The sequence below is a fragment of the Anomalospiza imberbis genome, chromosome 8, assembly GCF_031753505.1.
Source record: "Anomalospiza imberbis isolate Cuckoo-Finch-1a 21T00152 chromosome 8, ASM3175350v1, whole genome shotgun sequence".
In the NCBI taxonomy this organism is placed as follows: domain Eukaryota; kingdom Metazoa; phylum Chordata; class Aves; order Passeriformes; family Viduidae; genus Anomalospiza; species Anomalospiza imberbis.
The window spans coordinates 3,028,042-3,044,771 of NC_089688.1; the positions used below are offsets into that span (position 1 = coordinate 3,028,042).

At 49.7% G+C, this 16,730-nt stretch overlaps 1 protein-coding gene across 6 annotated transcripts in view; it reads right to left on the reverse strand.

Annotated features, from left to right (window-relative positions):
* Nucleotides 1-12,783, reverse strand: part of P4HA1 (prolyl 4-hydroxylase subunit alpha 1) — a 30,701-nt gene extending 17,918 nt beyond the window's left edge. For 5 of the 6 annotated variants that reach the window (XM_068196971.1, XM_068196968.1, XM_068196966.1 and 2 more), the window contains exons 1-7: nucleotides 12,637-12,783; nucleotides 6,917-7,033; nucleotides 6,026-6,122; nucleotides 4,130-4,281; nucleotides 3,294-3,431; nucleotides 1,321-1,560; nucleotides 312-502 (exon numbers count right to left, since the gene is read on the reverse strand). In XM_068196971.1, the coding sequence (XP_068053072.1) occupies nucleotides 312-502; nucleotides 1,321-1,560; nucleotides 3,294-3,431; nucleotides 4,130-4,281; nucleotides 6,026-6,122; nucleotides 6,917-7,004 (906 nt within the window). In that variant the 5' untranslated portion in view covers nucleotides 7,005-7,033; nucleotides 12,637-12,783. Of the gene's footprint in view, nucleotides 1-311; nucleotides 503-1,320; nucleotides 1,561-3,293; nucleotides 3,432-4,129; nucleotides 4,282-6,025; nucleotides 6,123-6,916; nucleotides 7,034-9,127; nucleotides 9,153-12,636 lie in introns of those variants that run through there. The other variant, XM_068196967.1, reaches the window with a different exon arrangement.
* Nucleotides 12,784-16,730: the final 3,947 nt, after the last annotated feature.

Consider the following 16,730-nt stretch of genomic DNA (forward strand, 5'->3'; position numbering starts at 1 on the left):
CACACAACACTGCTAAGATAACTTCACCACTAAAAAAACCACCCCTCTCTAATTCTGTCCGTAAGTCCGGACTTCCAGCTTCCTTATTCAATTAATTACACTGATGGAGCACATCCAAGACAGCCAGCAGTGCCTGGGGCAGCGTTACTTTCTGTCTACTGAACAGGCCAAAGGGGGAAGAAATCCAACACATGATCCTCAGCTCTGCACACTCATCCAGCTGCTCTAACAGCTTCCTTGCTTGCACACCACACACAAATTCCTGACATTGTTTGGTTTCAAACATTTGAGAACAGTCTACTCCACTTTACCATTTTGAGCCCCTCCCCACGGCACAGCATTTCGTACTTCCTTCTCTCAGGCAGGTAATCCTTTTTCTTAACCTCAGTTTCCTTCTCCTGCTGCTCTTCTGAATCTGTGCTGGACTTGTTTGCTTCTTTTTCTTTAGCCATGATGTATTCAAAGTATTTCATGTTCCCGTTTGCTCTTTGATGTTCAGGATCTACGGACAGAGAGGCAGACGGGGATCACTGGCAGGGTTCCAGCCCCTGAGGAATCATCCAGAAGTGGTTATTCACAGAGAGCAAAAGGAAACAGATGCACACCACTGCTTCTCCAACCCTCACTGCACACAGGGGTCCCAGCACGGAGGAAAAGGGTTTGGCCACTCCAGCCCGTCTCACTACAGAGGGAGAGACAAGGGAATGGGACAGGGAGAGAGCTGGCACAGCATGACTGGCTGGAAACCTGAAACTGCCCTGCTGGCATTTAGGATTTCTGGTGACAAAGTTTTTTAACTTACAGAATTAGCTTCAGTTCTTTCATAAGTGGCTCTCAGTAGCTTTTGCTATGTTAGGGTTAGTTCTGAGCTTCCCAGAGCATCTGTTACACAGTCAGTCAGAGGAGTATTTACAGAAGAATAAATGCTTTCAATTTTCATGAAACAGAAAAATGTCTTATCTCACTGTCCTGTATTCTGTATTTCTTGTTTTTACAAGTGTTCCATCTTCAGCATGTTGAATTTGTATTTAAATCATCTGCAGAGATTTCAGTGTCACCAATTTAGTTTCAATTTTATTAATTTTGGTTTTGCCTCTACCTAATGGGAAGCAATCTCAACCCAGGAAAGGAAAATGTAGGGAAAGAACCAGATCTCAGACAGGTAAAGGGACAGAAGCCGAGAAAACCCTTCATTACAAAGGAGCAAATCTCTATCTAAAATGTAAAAACACACTTCACAAATGTACATAGGAGTCAGATCCCAGCAAGGCTGCACTCCCCAGGACAAACCCAGGCAGAGCTGTGCCCCGTGCCCCTCACCCAGCTCCAGGAGGCGCCTGGTGAGCGCCATGGCCTTGCCCAGGTCCCCCTGCTGGTACACAGCATAGCTCAGGTAGTCCAGGATGTAGACTTTGTCTGCGGAGGACACTTCTCCCTCATCCAGCTGCTTCAGGGCTTGCTCCATCCACAGCTCTGTGTGGTAGTAGTCTGCCTCTGTGTAGGCAATCTTGCCCAGCTCAAAGCAGTCTTCAGCTGTTAGAAATGATTTGTGCTTCACACCTGGGTATTTAGAGCAAAACAAAGAGTTTACACAGGGTTCCAGACCTGTCCTCTGAGAAACATTCGAGTTATTTCTCATTCTCCACAGCAGGGTTTTATTTCTGTTCTCCCACAGCTCCCTTCTGCAGTAGCTGTTTGTTGGAAGGCTCTGAAGCCTGTAAATCCTTGGCACACAAGCACTCAGATGCAGCTTTCCACTGCCAGAATACCAGGGAACATTTAGATGTCTCTACCGCTAGTGAAAAATCAATTAAACAAACCTTCCTTCTTCAAACCCCAACCACTTCCAGCAAGAGCAAAAATCAGCCAAATTTGAAGTTTCAGAACTCTGTCTTCAAGGACATCACATCATTGCTTTCAAAATGTTACTGAACCACGACTTGTTAGTGACAACTTGGTGGGGGAGGAAAAGGAAAACATCAGGGAGTAAATTCCCAGCTGCTTGGGATTTTTTTCAAGTCAGTCATTTTTAGAAACATCTTAAGTGACCTCTGAAAGATTAAAGCACTAGTGGGCAAATTACAGATTCCTATTTTTGCCCCTGGAAATACAGGCCCTATGAAAAACCAGATTTCATCTTGTAAAAGGGAAACAGGACCTGCCAGTGTTACAGCTAAAATTACATCCCTGATTACATCTTAACCCATTCTGAGTTTCTAACAGCAGCTCTGCAGTGCTCAAAGAGTGCAGCTGTTCTGCTGTCCATTCCTGTGATGGGCAGCAACTGCAGCTTCCTGAGCCTGAATCTGCAAACCCTCAAAGGACACAAGAATTGAGCAGAGGCTGAGATTCTGGGCCAAAAGAAATTCCCTGGGAATGAAGAAAAGGAGCACAAAGAAGTGACCACATGGGAAGTTCCCCTCTGGAGCGCTCCAGAGTCCAAGTTATTATTTTTTATCCTCCAGAACTTCCAGGTTCAGCCATTACACTTCATTGCACACAGTCTGGACAGCTCGTTGCTTCAAAAGCAGCAAAACTTCCCCTTGTATTCCTGTGCTGTTTGAAGAAAACAGCAACAAGCTGCTCATTGCATTGGGAGGAATCTGTAGGTCCTTGAGCAGGTCTTGAACCAAACCCAAAAGAAGGTTATACATCATAACACATAGAGCCAATTACCCTTAATTTTATTAGGCATCTGACCACAATGAGCACTTGCAAAAACACAGATGGATTGTACAGAGCTGATTTTTTGCCAGCTGGCACAGGAGTATTTTTGAACAGAGGAAACAAGGAAGACTCAGCAGAGAAAGGTCTCTGACAAAAAAAAAAAAAGAAGAAATTGTGTCTTCTCCTGCACAGAGCAGCCTGTTAATGATCAGCTCGGCCAATGCCACACAGGCTCAAGTCTGTGTATGCACCATCTTTTGCTCCTCAGTTTACACAAGCCCTGAAGTTTAAGCTCAAAGAAACTTGCTAAAATGCATTAAGTTGTTAAGTTGTGCAATAAAACCAGGCATCTGCCAGTGCAACACAAGGGAAAAAACCTCACCCAGGCAAAATTTTATTGCTATTGATTTTTATTAGAAACTATTAGCACTGGATTATCTTACCATAACTAGAAGAAAGATGGAGATTTCAACCAAAAAAACCACTTTTTTCATTAATTTTAGCCAGCTCAACCCCCTTCCTAACATTACCTTCAGGATGAGAAATTAAATAAGGTGGAACAGAGCAAAAAAATTTGTAATCAGGACATTTAGGAAATGCAAATAACAACCATGGATGGCTCTCACCTGGCAGGTTCCCTCTGGAGAGGGTGTCTGTGTCCAGGTTGTAGGTGTCCTGGAGCCTCAGGAGGGCCTTGGCTGCCCCAGTCTGATCCTCATCATTTGGGAAGAACTGCCTCTGGATTGTCATGTTGGAGATAAAGCCTGGGAGAGGCAGGGAAACACATGCTCACCTCTGTCCTGGGAATTGTGTGAACTCCCTGCTCCAGGGAAAGCCAAAATCCACCTTCACACAAGCCTGGACTGAACTCCCAGCACAGGCTGCACAGTTTGCATTTGGTTTGGGGTTTTTTTTTTTTTTTAAAGAAAGCAAAGGAAAAATCAAAAATAAAGACTTTTTTCTTTTTCCTCCACTCATTCAGAAGGGCTTAAGACACACTGGTGCAGATTTCTGGCTGGCAGGTGCAGAGCCTTTTCTGTTGCCATGTTCAGCCCCTCTCACAGCAACAGGGAAGCTGAGTGTGCTGAACCCTTATCAGAGACTAATCCTTTTCTTTTTGAAAGCTGCTTTCTTACAATTCCTTACTACAAACCTCCATCTGGTATTAATTAGCTGTTGAGACAGTCTCACAGGTCCATTATAACCACCCTGGCTTCCTTTAGCTAAGTGTCTTTCACACACAACTATTTCATGTCCTGCTCCTTGCTAAATAGCTTCCACTCTTGCTGAAGAAAAGAGGCAGCAATTAAGTGTTTACTACCCTAATTCAGATTAGTTCCACAAATGCTCAGTGTCAAAAGCAGATTTGCAAATCTAATTCAAGCCCTGACATGTGAAAGGCAACAGCCAAGTACCTGCAGTGAGCCTGTGATGCTGGCTCGTGCTGCAGGCACACACTCACCATCTGACATGTCCTTGAGGACCAGGCTCTCCAGCTCACCCCACTCTGTGTTGAGCCGTTTCATCAGCTTGAATGCATTCACAGGATGGCCCAAAAACCCCTCTGGGTCTTTTGTGGCAGTAGCTGTCAGCTGATCCAACTTCTCTGCCCATCTAGAATGAAAATATTCATTAAAGTCTCACAGAGGTTTGCTGGTGTGCTAGAGAACTGATTGCAAACTGCAAATGTCTTCACTAATAAAAAAGCCAACCCAAGTTGCAAGCTTTTGCATTATCTATATTTAGAGCTCTTCTAAAAGGAACAAAAAGGGCTACTTCCTTTTCTTTTATTAAATCTTCTTCCTCAGCTGCAGCCCAAGCCTTGTGCTGCTCCTGCAGTCCTTGTTGGAGCCCTGCTGAAGCAACTCCTTCCTACAAGCCCCAAAAGCACAGTGCCAGCACTTCCATTATGAGCTGTCATGCAGGACTGAACAAATCAAAGCTTTACCCACATTTTCAACCTTTCAATTGCCCCCTTTTTCCCCCTAAGGCTTACAAAAAGGCAGTCCAATGCTTGTCTCAAATTATTTTGGGTTTAGAAATACATCTGTGAGCCACCCCTTGCCTCTCATCTCAAAGCTCCTTTCCATGCTGAAAGCTTGGATGAAGCAACATGTAGTTCTCACACCCCCAGATGAGGGGCACAAACCCAGTTTCTGGTGCTGCAGCTCCAACTCAAACTTCTCTAAGTACCACAAGTCATTCACAACTCCAAGGTGCCCCAAAACAAGCACAGCTTTCAAAAAAAACACCAAGAAGAGGTGCAGCAACACCCTGCAATCAGGGTAGATGGATGTTGAGGAGCCACACCCACAGAGAATCCCACACTCCAGCAAGAAAGCAAATCCAGAATCTGTAGCCCGGAGGGAGCTCTGCCCATCAGCTGGAGCTGCTCTTGTTCCAGGATCTGGTTTGCCTGGCTGCAATCTGCAGGCAGGGGGGTGTTCACAGCTGTCAGAGCAGCCTCTGGCTGCATCTCCCCACGCTGCCCCTGATTGTTTTCCTGCACTCTGACAGTCCCTGGGGGGGTTTCCAGCAGCCACACCAGTGAGGGGCTCCCTCCAAACCAGAGGAGCTGCTGGGGACCAGCTCCGAGCAAGACTGAAAGAAACCAACCTCACCCTGTGCCTTCACATGGCTCAGGGTCAAACCCTCCCTGCATTTCCTCCCGCAGGAGCAGCTCCCAGTATCCTCCAGGGGCCAACAAACAACGCTAACATTTTTTCCCCAGGTGCTTTAACAGCTCTGTGACAGTTATTTAAACTCTCCTGTCCTCACAGGGAGCACCTCTGCTAAATGAAAACAGAGCTGCAACACTTCTGCAATAAGCTGTGTTTACACACCCTGGGATGCCCAACTGGCACTCTCCCTTGTTAATTTGTAGCTGTAAAGAATCTACTTGTGACATTCCAAACCTGGCAGCAATTCCAGGTCTGTGTTTCAAGGGACAAAGAAGGATCTTTCTTCCTGGATGGTGGAACACCAGCAAGTAACACACAAAGGCTAAAATAAAAACCACTCCTCCATCTAGAACTGTTTCAACACCCTCAAGACAGATTCATGCATATTTCTGAAAGCAAGGAAAGCATCCTGTTCAGTGATAAAATAAGTTTATTTCTAGCTGTGATAAAATCTGACACACTGGGCTCTGCTCCTCACATGGTCAGGTCTCTTCTTATTTATGCACCAAGCAGTGCTGAAAGAAAACAACTTACAACAAACACCCAGCAAAACCTGCTACTTTAAGCTTTGCCCCAGAGGAAAAATTCCACAAATTTAATCAGCCTTAAGGAAGCTCTTTTTGCATAAGGGTGGACTCAAATGATTGACCAGTAGCATTGTGACAACAACTGCTTACTTTTTGATCTGCTCCAGCTTGCTTTCCTCTGCCTTAATGTAATCTTTGAGTGACACGACCAGATCTTTTTCTGTATTAATTAAGTCTGTCATATGACCTAGAAAAAAAATGAGTTTGGTGAGTCAAGGAGAAACACAAAACCCTGAAAATTAAAGGCATTTTCCTCTTTTCTACTTTCTTCCTGCCCCAAAAGTCCTACTGGCATTTGCTTAAACAATCCTGAAGGAATATCTGAGTAAGGCTTTTTTTTTTTTTTTTTTTCTTTGAAGGAGAAAATCTCCTGCTGGACCAAGCTTGTTGCCATGGAAATTAATGTAATACTGCATATTTATTATTAGAACTAATTTAGGATTCGTTTGGAAAAGGAAATAGTTTGCCACAGAGTAATCTTTCATCCAAGCATACATAATGTATAGCAAATAAAGAGAAAGCTACAGATATACACAAAGCCTTCGTGTTTGATACACAGCACTAATCCAGGGCTTTATTTTTAACATTATATCCATGACTTCGAGGGGGCCCTGGTATTAATTAATAAATGCCGTGCCCACCAGAACCCAAGGGTGAGTCCAGACATGCTGCACCATTATGTGCCCTTGGCAGCTGCTCCACCTCCTTCTACCAGCTCCTTCACACTCCTTTGGGTGTGTGCAGCACCCAAATTCTGCCTCAATTCCAATACCCTTAAGAATAAACAGTCCCTGCAAAGCCTAGCCTGGGCCATTAGACCACCCCTGGTTTCTCCCCAAAGAAAATCCAGTAATGTGGTAAGAACTAGGAAGTGGGTTTAGTCCTGCACCAATTAGGGCCTTGGATGATTAACGCATTGTTGCAGAATGAGCTTTGGGGGCCGTCAAGAAACTCTTTTGGCTACACCAAAGCAGTTCTCACCAATGGAAGTGAAGAAGTCCGTGTGGGCACAAGAGAAGGGCAGCAGAAATCCCAGGGCTAGGGCACACCAAACCTTCTGGAAGGCCATTGCTCAACAGCTCTCACCTCACCACACACCTGTGAGAGAAACACAAAACAGCTGAAAGGCCCTGCTCACCAGAGAGTGGAATGCACCTTCAGAAGGGGCAGTTCAGTCTCCTGGGGCTGCCACTGCTGCTTGAGGCAGCAGAACCCTGACAGCCTGAGCAGCTCCCACAGACCGAGTCCCTCCTGCTGACTTTTATACCAAAAAGAGAAAAAAGAATAGCTCAGGGACAAGGTGTTCACCAGCACTCTTCTTTTTGGCATCTAAGTCATGCTGCAGGTAGAGCTGCTTTGCAAAAAGCACTGAAAGAAACCATCAAACACTGAACAAAGCCCACAACACCAATTTAAAATAGTTGTCATCAAGTTCATCCACTCAATGGGAAAAAAACCTTCCTTTTGTCAGTCAGAAAGACGCCAGTGGAACAGGTGTGAATGAAAGCCCTACATGAGCAGTGCAGAGAGGGAGCTGTGTTCATGTTCCCGCTGCCCCAGTGGAGCCAAGCTCCACACCTGACACAAAAGGCTGCTCTGCCTGTCCCTGGATCCTGGCTCAGCACTCGCAGGCTGCAGTGCTTTCTGCAGGGCCAGCTGCCAAGCTCAAGCCTTTCAGGATCCTGATCCCTCCGGCAGCCCAGCATTGCCTGGCCCCTGCATGCTTCAGGAGTAATGATGCTGTCGTGGAATTCACAAGGTTTGCTTTCCCCCCCCAAACAAAAGCTTAAACCTCCCACATATTGTATCTGGTCAGGAAAAAACAAATTAATTCCAGTGCATGGGCTAACAGAAATTGGTTTACAGCTCTTGAAGAAACAACTAATGAAGAAAAAAAGCAAGCTCAGCTACAAGGTAGTTTGGCCTGTTTAGGGAAGAAAGCAGCATAACTTTAATCAAGCTAACAGCACGGACCCAGGTCTGGTATTCACACAGCAAATGTGCAGACATAACCAGGGAAGTTCAGAAGTTACACCCAAATAAAAACCGTCCCAAGCACCGGTGGTGGTATTAGCAGGAACACATCCCTGACTCTGGAGTGCAGGATCTCTCCTGTACTGCACCCGAGGGTCTGGAGGCAGCTCCCTCCTCTCCTTCCATCTCCAGCACTGCAGAAGGGGAGGCACTGCGCTTTGGCTTTCCTCTGGGACCTGCCTGTTGGACAGGACCAGCACAGTTCCACTGGCACCAACAGGAAACACAAGCCCAGAAAAGCAGCACAGCCTCCAGCTCTTGTAAACCGCCCAAAATCTGCATGACCACACCGAAGGGCTGATGCATTCTGGCACATTACATCTCGCTTTCTGCCTGTGAAAGTGAGATTTTGGACAGGGAAGCCTCCTGGAGTCCCCCTTTCCCCCTCCCCAATGCTCTAAAGCAGCCCTGCTGTCCACAGCAGCCTTCCTCACCTCTTCCTCCCCACAGGCAGCCATCAGACTGTTTCAAACATAGCTAATAAAAACCCGCTGATGTCCACCCCCTTTCTCACTGAAAACACCACTCCTGTTTCGCCCTACAGAAAGCCAAGTGCCTCCTGCTCATTCAGCACTCGAGCCAATACATCTGTGAATCGGTGACACAGCACAAACAGCTTTACTACATCGTAAATATTTGCCAATTTTATCAGCACTGGGAAAGCTCTGAGCCATTTGTTTACTGCACTCAGTGAAACACAAGAGAAGCTTCAGAAAGTTTCCTTTCTCGCTATATCAATCAAGATGAAACTTTTTTAAAACCACAAAGAAAAACCTTCTAACAAAAAATCACCAAAAACGTGAAGAAAACAATGATTCCCATCTTGGTTTTCCTCTTCTCCGGCTGCAAAGCTCCAACACCAGGCTTCTGCAAACAATGTTGCAACCCTCATTCCCACCTCCTTATCTCCACAGGCACACTGCAGGAGTGACTGGCAACAGCCACAAAATGCAACGAGGGCAATTCCAAGGAGGTACAAACACAAAGTTTCTCACACTCAGGCACTAGAAGAGGCTGCCCAGAGGAACTAGGTCTCCATTCTTGGAAGAATTTCAGGAGCAGAGCTTTCCAACCACTGCAGCAGGACCAGCCACAGGTTCCCAAATCAAAGAAAACACAGCTCAGTCCATATAGACGCTGGAAATCTCCCAGACCCACAGGCTGCCAAGTAAGTAGGCTCTAATTTCTTCCCGTTGGTGACATGAAGTAAAACAAGATGAAAATCCTCTCTCCATTATTCCTGTCAGTCTTGCCCTCCTCCTCAGCTGTGTCCCACAAAAATGGCAATTGAGCATCTCGGGGAGGAGGGGATCACTGCCCACGCAGAGCAGTGGGAGTCCAGCTGACAGCTCCAACACAGGAGCTCCCTGCCTCCCCTGGGAACGTGCACTAAGCGCTGAAACAGCAAAACACGAGCAGGGGAAGGGGGGGAACAGCAAAGAGAAAATAAACACACGGATAGAAGGGAAACAAAGCAGCAAGCAGAGCAATGGCACTGCCAAGAGCAGCACAGATTCTCTGAGCACAAAACAGATTTCAACGCCACCATTTCAACTTACGTAACTTATTAGAGGGGTTTCTTTGGGGGACTTCCCAGAGTTCAGCTCTGCTTTACAAGTAGAAAGATGCAAGCAGACAAGCAAAGACAGCTGCAGAGGGACACACGACATGACCTCCTCACAATCTAGGTCCCACTGCTCAGTGACCAAAGACAGAAGATGCTCATTAGCCAAGTCTCCTCATTGCCAGCTCCAAGCTCCCAGGTGCTTACCAGGACTGAGCAAACAGGATAAAAAATGGAAACTGAGGGGCTGCTTCAGCATGGAATGGCTCTAACTCAATTCCAAACCAGCTTCTTTATTTAGGTAAGAAGTAACTGGCCTGCTCAAGATGAAGTCCACTGCAGGGCCAGGAGACAAAACTCTGTGACCAAGATCCTCAACTTTTGATTAAAAGATGGGTCCATTTTCACAATCCTTACTGGACCCCATTGTATGTAAAAATAATAAAACCCCTTGACCAGTTAAGCTGAGCTTAGGGGACATGGAGAAGTTGGAACCAGAAGTGATAGCTGCTCACTGCCCTAAACCTCTCCTGTCTCAAGGAGAACCCAAGCTACAGTCTCATGACACAATGTGACCAAAAATACTACTGAAAAGGAAAGAACTTTCCCAAAATAAGTACTAAGAACATTCAGCTATCATCATTGCTTGAAGGCCTCACAGGACAGAAGCACCAGAATCCAGCTCCCAAGTCCTCTAGCATGTTCAAAGGCTGTTTTAAAATTAAGGTTCAAGCAGTGAGAGAAGAAAGATTTTCTACAATTGCTGCTACCAAAAGAAGAGGGTGCACTTTAGGCAACTTTTCATGACAAAGTTAAAATATTTTCTATCTATGAAAAACACAGCATAGTAAGAGATGAGTATCAAAGTCGAGTAGGGTGTTCTACCTATCATTTACTTCCAAGTTGAAGACAACATTCATGGCTGAACACAGAGCAGTTGTGTTTGTACCGAGATTTGTCCACGGGAACTGAAGCCAGTTTTCCCTTGGTTTCCCCCAGACTAAGATGGAAAGGACACAGCCCTCAGAGCCCACCTGTTTTACCTTCCCAGGCCAAGACAAAGAACACGGGGGATGGAATAATGCAATTATTTTATTAGATACAAGAGGCAGGAGGCTATCCTTCTGCTCAAGGATTAGCTGAGCCAATACAGAGACATACAGGAATGTTTTCAGATATTAAGTGTGATTGAGGGAGCTGGGGGTGCTCAGCCTGGAGAAAAGGAGACTCAGAGGTGACCTTGTCACTCTCCACAACTCCCTGAAAGGTGGCTGTGCTCAGCTGGGGTTGGGCTCTTTCTCCAGGCAGCACTGACAGAACCAGAGGACACAGCCTCAAGCTGCACCAAGGGAAATACGGGTTGGATATTAGGAGAAAGTATTTCACAGAAAGGGTGGTAAAGTTCTGGAATGGCCTGCCCAGGGAGGTGGTGGAGTCACCGTCCCTGGGTGTGTTTAAAAACAGACTGGATGTGGCACTGGGTGCCAGGTTTGAGTTGAGGTGTTGGGGCTGGGTTGGACTCGATCTTGGAGGTCTCTTCCGACCCAGTGATTCTGGGAATTATAAAGAAAGCAGGACAATGCCAATGATAGTTGGTTTCTTCCTCAGAGTATATTCTTTTAAAGAAAAAGAGATTTCCTTATCTATAACAACCTCAGCATGAAGGCATGGCTTTCCTGCTATAAACCTCTGCTTATCCTCACTCCTTCCAAAGTGTAACTTGTAAACCTGTGATTTCAGTTTGCCAAACTGCACTGGGCACTTTGCAATCTACCTGCAAGCCCCAAAAGTCACAGCTTTAAACGCTAGACTTTAAAGCCATTCATTATGGAACAGCATTTAAGTCTGCACAGGTCAGAGAGCTGGCTCAGGGAGGAAAACAAAGAGAAAAAGTTAATCAGTATTGGTTGTGTCAGCACATACTTCAGAAGCAGTGCGGAGCGCTCCGGGTCAAATCACTTTGGCCCAAGGCATTAAAACGTATCCAGCAAAGGTCCGAGGAGTAGGGCAGTGGGACAGAGAACATCCCTGTCCCAAAGGCAGGCCTCTGCTTCCCAGACAAGCCGAGAACTCATTACCTTTACTGTCCGCCCCTGGCGGAGCACCGTCTGCATCCCGAGCCAACAGCCCCGGGCGCCGCGGGGAGCCGCACTGATTTACTCGTTGCAACCAAGTAAACAAATGCCTTTCATTCACCAAAACCTCGAGTGCTGAACCTTTACTTATGAGTAGGTGAACACTTCAGAGCCCTGCATTCGCCTCTTACTGAAGCCAGCAGGAAAAAAGAAGTGAAACTGAACGCTGGGCAATCCCGAAGGACCTTCCCTATGGGAGCAGCCAGCTTCACAGGCAAACTGGGAGATTTTGTCTAAGTACATGTGATGTTTTCATGAAAGATAATATTTATATTTTATATAGTATCGTAGTTATTGTATTTTTATTATATTATTCAGCATGCTGAACACTCCGGAGTTTCTCCTGCTAGTCAGGCTGGATCCTATCAAAACGGAACGGTATCGCTTACTACAAAGGCAGATGCACAACCCCACGTACAGCAGCTGGCTGAGCCCAACCCAAAGCAGCGGCGAGGGAAACCAAGGCAAGCCGCGCTCCCCACGGCGCGATCCCCGCACACAGCGCACGCCGAGTAACTTTCCATCGCTCCCAGCCCCGAGCCATGCGCTCGCAGCTCCCGCGGCCGCACGGCCGAGGCGGGAGCCCACCTGCCCCACGGGAGGGCAGCGGACCCGACCCGGCCGAGGGGACAACTCCCAGCTGCGGGGAACGGGAGGAGGCAGAGGACGAGAGGGAGGCGGCGGCTGTGTTTAGTCTGCCAGCCGCGGGGAAGCCGGCGCGCCGGCGCCCTCCCGCCCCCCTCCGGAGGCTGCCGGCTCCCGTTACGTAAGGGCCGGGAACCCCGGCCGGCAGCGCCGGGACACCGGCCCCTCGCCGCGGGGAAGGTGGGGGGGCGGCGGAGCGCTGCCACGTATCGCCCCCACCCACCACCGCCCGCACGGCAGCCGCCCAGCCCTGCGGCTCCCTTCCTCCCGACCCACCCGCCTGGCCGCCCTCACAGCCGGCGGGACGGACGGCCGGGCCTCACCTGAGCACGGGCGGCGGCCGGGCGGGAGCGGCACCGGAGCTCCGCGCTCTGCCCGGGGGCTTCACCGAGTGAGCGCGCCCGGCCCCGCCGCGCCTCTTATAGCCCTGTGTGGCCACGCCCCCTCAAGCCACGCCCCCCAGGGCAGCGCGGCCCGCGCGCTACGTGAGCCCGGTCACAGCCGCGGCCGCGCACAGCGCATGCGCCGCTGCCACCGCGTGGGCCCGCCCGACCCGGGGACACCGCGCCGGTACCGCCCCGGGCCGGGGACACCGCGCCGGTACCGCCCCGGGCCGGGGACACCGCGCCGGTACCGCCCCGGCCCGGGGACACCGCGCCGGTACCGCCCCGGGCCGGGGACACCGCGCCGGTACCGCCCCGGCCCGGGGACACCGCGCCGGTACCGCCCCGGCCCGGGGACACCGCGCCGGTACCGCCCCGGGCCGGGGACCCCGCGCCGGTACCGCCCCGGCCCGGGGACACCGCGCCGGTACCGCCCGGGCCGGGGACACCGCGTGGGCCCGCCCGGCCCGGGGACACCGCGCCGGTACCGCCCCGGGCCGGGGACACCGCGCCGGTACCGCCCCGGCCCGGGGACACCGCGCCGGTACCGCCCCGGGCCGGGGACACCGCGCCGGTACCGCCCCGGGCCGGGGACACCGCGCCGGTACCGCCCCGGGCCGGGGACACCGCGCCGGTACCGCCCCGGCCCGGGGACACCGCGTGGGCCCGCCCGGCCCGGGGACCCCGCGCCGGTACCGCCCCGGGCCGGGGACACCGCGCCGGTACCGCCCCGGGCCGGGGACACCGCGCCGGTACCGCCCCGGGCCGGGGACCCCGCGCCGGTACCGCCCCGGCCCGGGGACCCCGCGCCGGTACCGCCCCGGCCCGGGGACCCCGCGCCGGTACCGCCCCGGGCCGGGGAACCCGCGCCGGTACCGCCCGGGCCGGGGACACCGCGTGGGCCCGCCCGGCCCCGGGCCGGGGACCCCGCGCCGGTACCGCCCCGGCCCGGGGACCGCACCGCCAGCTGGGAGCAGCCCCCGCGACAACAGGGACTGTGGGAAGCATGGAGCCGAAGCGGTGTTTTTGGAGTAAAAGTGTCCAGAAAAGGCCCAGAACGCCGGGCACGGCCCTGCAGCCCTGCCCGGCCCCGCACCTTGCTGCCAGGACAGCTGGGCTCAGCTTCACGGAATCAGGCTGGAAAAGAGTCCGGGATATCGAGCCCAGCCTGGGAGAGAGCGCTCTGAACCCTCTCAGGCACTTTAAAAAGCTGCTTGGGTGAGTCTTGCTCGCTGCCCGCTCACTGCTTTCTAGGGGTTCATAAATAAACTGGTTGTTTGTTCGTCCCAGCGATTCAGGTGGAATCGGGGACATTCCTAAGCATTTTTTCCTTTCTCTTTAGATGAGGGTTTCAAGTAAAGGGTCACCTCTTCAAGGCAGGCGTTTGTGGTCACTCCCAGCTGGGAATGTTTCACCACAACAACAACAGAGAGCTGGCAAAGGTCTAAGAGGGCCAGACCCCTCTAACACGCCATCCTTAGCAGGGTGACTGCCTGAAAACCACCTCGCCCAGAAGAGGAACCCGGAGCCTGCACTGTGATCCATCCTTAGCACGGTGACTGCCTGAAAACCGCCTCGCCCAGAAGAGGGACCCGGAGCCTGCACTGTGATCCATCCTTAGCACGGTGACTGCCTGAAAACCGCCTCGCCCAGAAGAAGGGACCCGGAGCCTGCACTGTGATCCGCAGCCGAGATTTCTCCGTGTGCCCAGACTGTCACCCCAGCTCCCACCCGAAAGGACAGAACTTCGGGGGTTTTGTCCCATTCTGGGGGGGTGCTGAGATGAAGCATGGCTCACAGGAGACACAAACAATGTAGTAATTTCTTGTCCAGCTGCGGACACAGATGTGTCCACACAGCTGACAGCAGTGCTGCTGCACAGAGCAGGAAGAAGGCCAGTTTTTAGTGGAACTATCCGTCAAAAAATAAGCCTTCCCTTCCTCTCATTTTGGTCGCCTTCCAACAGAAATACAACTCCTACAACTAGCAGGAAACACTGGAATGTTATCCAAGCTGAGGCATCCAGCTAAAGCCCCATTATCCATAGAGTCCCTAACATCCAGCCAGAGATTTAACAGCAGCTTCTAGAGATTTGGCAAATCCTCACACGCCGTAGAGGCACGGGCAGATTTCTTCAAGCGAGGTCTGCTGCTGCCTCATCCTCTTTTGCACTCTCCAGCTATTTTTAGGAAGTAAGGCAGGCAGTGGGGGACACCAAGGAGTCAATCAGCATGGGGCTGAAGGCTCCAGCTCGTTACATTTGATTAATGAGTTTGCTGAGTGGTATTTATATCAATCCACATTAGCTCAGAAGGCCCAGCTTTTTAAAGGGTCCATCAGATACATGATGGACACGATTCTAACTTCAGAGAAAAGCCAGGTTTTGGGTGGTTTGCATCTAAAATTTAATGATAGGGGGGAAGGCTATTCATTAGCTTTCTCTTTAAAGAAGTGGTTTGTCTTTCCCTAAGCTCGTCCTAAAAAAAGGACTTTTTTTTTTCTTTCCAAAAAGTTCCGTGTGGCTTGACCACAAGTTTTTGATGTGAATTTGCTGGTTTCATGTATTTAAGGCAATTGTTTTACAAGGGCCAGCTGTGAGCAATTCTAATGCTCATTTCTGCTTATTGGGGGCAACTGCAGAGACACAAAACAGAAAGAAAAAGCAAGATTAGTAGTATAATCATTATTAGCCTGGAATAACATTTTCCAGCAGCTTTTATGGCTTGGAAAAATCTTTTACCAGCTCTTAACTTCAATCTGAGTGTTTGTAAACTTAAGAAAAATAATAATTTTTGCAACACAGGACCAAATATTTACCTTGATCTTGTCCATGTAAGAGATGATGTTCCTACTGCCTGTGTCCTATTTGCCTGCTCCTTTGGTTTGCTCTTAGAGCATCAGGAGAGTTTCTGGGATTCACTTCCTCTGGGACCCTGCCAAAGCTCAAATTGTAAGCTACAGAAAGCTGTCAGAGATGCATTTGTGTGTCCAGACCCTCACTTCACTCCCAGGATTGCTCCCAGCACGGGGTACAGTGTCTGCAAGGGACTGATATAAACAGTTCACAGATGCAACTCGCTCAACCCGGAGCCTCAAAGGTGCTTACAAAGAAACAACTCAAGTGCCAAAGCAACAGCTGGTATTTGTGCTCCTTGAATTAAATTATTAAGTGGATAAGTGACAAGCAAGCCCCTGTTTTGAAATCATCCCCCTTGCTTACAGGCTGCAGAAATATCTAACAGGGCAAATAATGTGTGAACCCTGGGAGAGAAGGCACAAGGGATCTCTCACAGATTGCTTGGCTTGCCCCAGGTCAGACCAGCAGAAGTGCAGACTCTAATCTCATTTTTTATTTTCCCGGGGCATGAGTGGGCTAATCCAGCCCATGGGGGTTTGAGCTGCACCTAACAAGGAGAGGCCAGAGCACTGTCCTGCCATGATGCCCTGGCTTTTAGTCCTTCCAGTGACAGGGTGCACTCACCAAACACCCGGCTGCTTTGGGCTGAACCAGCTGGAGAGGCTGGCCCAAGATTTGATGTTCCAAGCAACTCCCCCAGCTGCTCCCTTCTAAAGCCAGCTCTTCTTGCAAGATCCATATCTGGGGGCAGTTAGGGTCAATAAATCTGTTAGTTTGTTTTAACAGCAGGGTGGATACTTCCCTTAGAGATTATATTTCAGTCCTTTATCTTATTAAGGGAAGATGTGTTTTGTCCATTAATCCAATTTAGCTCGCTGGATTAATAAGACTGGGCTTGCTCTGTTTCAGGAAGCATAAAAATAGCAGTCAAGTGTAATTAAACCTAAACTTGTAAGTAACTCTGGTAATGAGAGTACTATTTCCCTGGATATTCTGTTTATTATTTTTACAAGCTATGCTCTCAGATTACATGACGTGAATTCTCGATTAGAACAGCTCGATTCACGACCAAAAAGCAACAGGCTGCCCTGAAAACATTTACTTTTTGTATGTTTATAAAATTCTCTTTGTGCTAAATATAGTCAGGTAGGCTCCAACCCAGAAAAATGTTTTCAAT